This window comes from Lathyrus oleraceus, chromosome 7 (assembly GCF_024323335.1).
Source record: "Lathyrus oleraceus cultivar Zhongwan6 chromosome 7, CAAS_Psat_ZW6_1.0, whole genome shotgun sequence".
Lineage (NCBI taxonomy): Eukaryota > Viridiplantae > Streptophyta > Magnoliopsida > Fabales > Fabaceae > Lathyrus > Lathyrus oleraceus.
Genome location: NC_066585.1, coordinates 496856961 through 496861212, shown reverse-complemented (window position 1 = coordinate 496861212; position 4252 = coordinate 496856961). Strand labels below are relative to the sequence as shown.

General features: G+C 35.5%; 1 protein-coding gene across 1 annotated transcript; it reads right to left on the bottom strand.

Annotated features, from left to right (window-relative positions):
• Positions 1 to 294: 294 nt before the first annotated feature.
• Positions 295 to 4037, bottom strand: LOC127104341 (uncharacterized). Its single transcript, XM_051041525.1, has 6 exons — positions 3473 to 4037; positions 2820 to 3011; positions 2493 to 2729; positions 1574 to 1791; positions 938 to 1192; positions 295 to 736 (listed from the first exon to the last, which is right to left on the bottom strand). Exons 1-6 carry the CDS (start codon positions 3762 to 3764, stop codon positions 503 to 505), a joined length of 1428 nt encoding a protein of 475 aa, XP_050897482.1. The 5' UTR covers positions 3765 to 4037; the 3' UTR covers positions 295 to 502.
• Positions 4038 to 4252: the final 215 nt, after the last annotated feature.

Here is a 4252-nt window from a genome sequence, read left to right as displayed (position 1 = left end):
TCTTATCTCGATCATTCATTCTCGATCATTCATTCGAAGGAAACTACTAGGGTTGACTCTACTTCTTCAAAAGATCTTTTGATAAAGATTCTTCTAACATTTTTTAATTTATTCTTTTATCTTTCAAAGATTGGATCAACTCCTAAAAATTCTTGATGATCTCCTCCTTTCTCGATTTTTCTTAAAACTCAACAAGAACAGAGTTACGTTGATGGTTGTGTAGGAAGAGCTAAGGAGTCATGGCAGTTACTTCTTAAAGCAGAACTCAAAACACATTTTTGAAGAACATATCAGTTCCAACAGAGCCCAAAAACAGGGGCACAAACACTGATTTTATTTTCTTTCCTTTACTGCTCCATTCGAGATGAAGCAAAACTATATATGTATATACACATCATAGAATGGTGATGATATTGGCCAGAAAAAATTGTAAAAGAAATAGCATTTTATCCTCTTGTGTATACTTCTAATTTGTGGCACTATCACCACTACTTGCTACTTCTTACTGTTCAGCATTATCTTCTAGAATACTTGGATCTACTTCTAAAGAAACACCGAGTCTGAGAGGACCTTGCGGAGTTCCGAAAAGTGTAGTAAATATCTGTCTGTGGCATTCATCACAAAAGTAGATATAGGTGAAATGACCTTCATATGGGAGTTTATGTACTGCAGCTCCAGGTAGTACGCGATGCACAAAATCAGTCATCGAAGGTGGAACCACTGTATCGTCCATTCCCTGTTAACATTTGCACTACAATAAGTCGTAGTTTTACTTCCAGAAAGAAGACATAAAGGTGAAAAATAGAATTAGAGCATGCAACACACAGTTTTCTTTTTCTGTTTCATTTACTTGAAATGTCTCTTGATTATAATACAAGAAACATATTTACTGAATGATTTATGTAAATGAACCTTCATACAACATAGAAGCACTTACTTGCCATATATGTATTGGACCGAGAAAGCCCTCATACTCTTGAGTTTCTGTGAAAATTGCTTTGAGCCAATTAAGCACATTCTTCCTATTGTATTTTCGTTTCTGCAACTTGAGGTCTACAAGGCTGAAACCCCAATTTGAGACCTGCAAAGCAGCTTCCTCCACAAAGGGTTTCACATTTCCTTGCCTGATCGATTCTTCAACATCCCTTTGCCAAAATTCTTCATAGATTGGATCTTCCAATAGTGCTTTATCCTGAAAGGAGGATTCAAATCTTCTGTGAGAAGATGCATATGTACATGAAAAACAATTAAAACTCTTGGGCTCTTTAATTTCAATGCATGCTTAAAATGTCTTATTATTGCCATCAATTTCAACAAAAAATTGATAATAATAATGATAATAATACTTTCAAGTTTGATATTTAAGCCAAGCCAGAGAAGAAATGAATCATATCTGAGTATGCCAACAATTTTCTGCATTTTTATCTTCCGTATTCTTATCAACATCCATCCAACTAGGATATAGATTGACGACGGACATAAAGTGTTCATCAATGGAAATGCACAACACTAGAAGCCATATATGGACATAATGATTAAGAGACAAAATTGAGATAAGCGAAGTTTCCGTTACCCTATTTCCAAGAGATAAAGACAGCCACCTATCAATCTGACCATGCTTCCCTGACAAGAAACTTCGCTGATAGAAGAAACCAAGAAATCTAGGAAAACTTTGAGCTAAGAAGTACATGAATTTTCTTTTTCGCGTCCATTTGATCCAGGTTCTTCGTCTCTCTTCCTTTGTCATCATAGGATCATATGGGTTCACCATGGGGGCAAACATGGCAGCACCTGCGAGTTAATGCACGGTGTCTGACTGATCAATTTCAAAATGCAAGGCATATGCTTGTTCTCACTGCTTATAATAAAAAATATATTTATTCTCTACAAATTACGGATACTAGACACAACATTGACATGTTTACACCGATAGTAATTTGAGAAAATTGAATAATTGTGTCTGGACACCGGACACGCCTTCAAATTGATGTATTAATGCTACATAGTTTATTTTCACTGAAAAGTCTTGTTCTATTCCCGTTGAGCAAGTTCAAATGGTAGCTGTACAAGGACATCCGACTATAGAGGCGCGGGTTCGAATCCACGACATCCCACTTATTCACCTTTAACGGGTGAAATTCCAACCATTAGGCTACTTGACCAAAAAGAAAGTCCTTCTCTATTAACGTGACACATAAGATTCAATAAAGTTTTTTAGAAAGGTAGTAGTTATACTTATATCTACAAGATATAAACTTACCTTTCACTCACTCTAAACAAGCTTTGCGAGTGATTCAGTAAGAAGAAAAATATTGAACTCCTAATCAAAATGTAATGAAGTACACTAAAAACATAAGAACATGTTGGTTGTTATTCAAAAGGTGAATGGACAAGAGATTGACTCTGAAAGCTCCAAATTTCGTCAAGTTAAAAGTCACATGTAAACATAAAAAAAAAAAGTATAAACAAAAAATATCTATTAGTATTAATACCAGCAAGTCTATCAGGTATGTATCTAAGTGCAGCCCAGGCATGTTTGCTTCCACTTGAGTAACCAATAACCCAAAACTTGTCAACACCAAGAGCATCAGCTAAATACGACATATCTATTGCTGAAGATTCAAGGGTTCGTTTGGGATGAGGATCACTCTCGCCAAAACCAGGCAGATCATAAGTGAGCAAGTGAATGCCGAACTCTTCCAGCAGTGAATCTTTAACTCCAGGAATTCCTATTTTCAAATGCAATTTCAAAATTAAAAACACTCATCAATGCCTCAAACTAAAGGTGGATATAAAAACTTCAAAAAAGTTCAAACAACCTGCTAGCCGAGACGAAAGAAAAGTATGAGGAGCAATAATTGAAAATCTAGCCCTATCGGCCGAAACACCTCGCTCCTTATATGCCATGTATCTTCCATCCGGAAGCACAATGCGAGAAGCACTAGCAGGATGCAAAAATACTTGTTTCACAAATGGAGCAGATGAATCATACTCAAAATTTACATACAACGCTGCAAATAAATCAACCATATCAAGTCAACCAAATATTGAGCAGATTAAACATTCACTAAACATACAACTTAAACTTCTATAAAAAATACAATACAAGAAATCCTTCTAGGTTTCCAACAGAAAACAATGAGAGTAAGGGTTTCAGAAAATGGTCAGTAACAACCTAAACCAACCCTATTTGCAATGTCTCCACGACCACAACGCAAACGTAACTGACACTAAACCAACCAGCAAAATCAAACACGACACGACCACACAACCTCGATTGCGGCCACATTTACTAGCATTTTGACTCAATTTGCAGCATAAGCAATTCAGAACCATGCCTACATTAACCTGTTCCTAATTCAATCCCCTAAGATCAAAACAAACAAATTGAAAATCCACAACTAAAAATAAAAACTTTGTGCTATTTATTGATAAACCCCGAAAAAAGGAAACATGTGGCAATGAAGTTAACCTGAGAAAGCAAGTAAGGAAACGAAGAATATGACAGACCATACATGAAGTGGGTCTTTATCCTCAGGCAAATACTGATTAAAAAAGCTCAATTTCTTGAACATCTCGTTACAGGGTTCTCTTACTCTATTCCAACTCTTTCCAAATTTCCTAACAAGAAACGAATCTTGATTCACTAAGCTTTGTTTCACTATATCCCTACAACCTTTCCCAAACTCCACAGTTAACTCGGAAACCCCAATCATGAACTCCCTGACGCAAATCTTCAACCGCACCCACTCTCTTTGATTCATGATTCTGATACTGGAACTTGGGATCAGAGAGATATTATACACATTTTTGAACGAAGATTGTGGTGGAAAGAGAAATGGTGATGCATAGGTTTTTGGTTTTTTTGATTTATTGGGTTTGGAAAATGAGTGGTGGTGTGATGCGGTGGAAATAAAGTGGAATGTTGAAATAGTGAGAGAGAAATGGACCCAGAAGAAAATGAAGAAAAATGAATGGGTTTTGTTGGATTTGGACTGAGACGTTGCACCATCAACGAATAGTCTACTCTTTTTCTTAACTGTTTTTGTTGTTAGCAAAGGAATTAATATTTTTGGAAAAGAAAGCAATACAACGTAAAACTTGTTGTTTCAAATTTACATGTTTTTCATAAAGGAAATAAATTACACTCTATAAATGAATTTCTTTTTATGAGAAGAGAAATGTTCTTATGAAATTATTTTTTACTAAAAACTAATCAACTATCCATGTAGTAGTATATTTTAGAATTATT

What these genes read in the sequence shown, in the direction of transcription:
- LOC127104341 (XM_051041525.1), bottom strand. Translation starts at nt 3,764, where the DNA reads ATGAATCAAAGAGAGTGGGTGCGGTTGAAGATTTGCGTCAGGGAGTTC. An exon ending in TCTTTCGTCTCGGCTAGCAG is followed by an intron (nt 2,730 to 2,819) that starts GTTGTTTGAACT and finishes ATTTGAAAATAG; the next exon opens with GAATTCCTGGAGTTAAAGAT. An exon ending in CTTTATCTCTTGGAAATAGG is followed by an intron (nt 1,193 to 1,573) that starts GTAACGGAAACT and finishes TCCTCCTTTCAG; the next exon opens with GATAAAGCACTATTGGAAGA.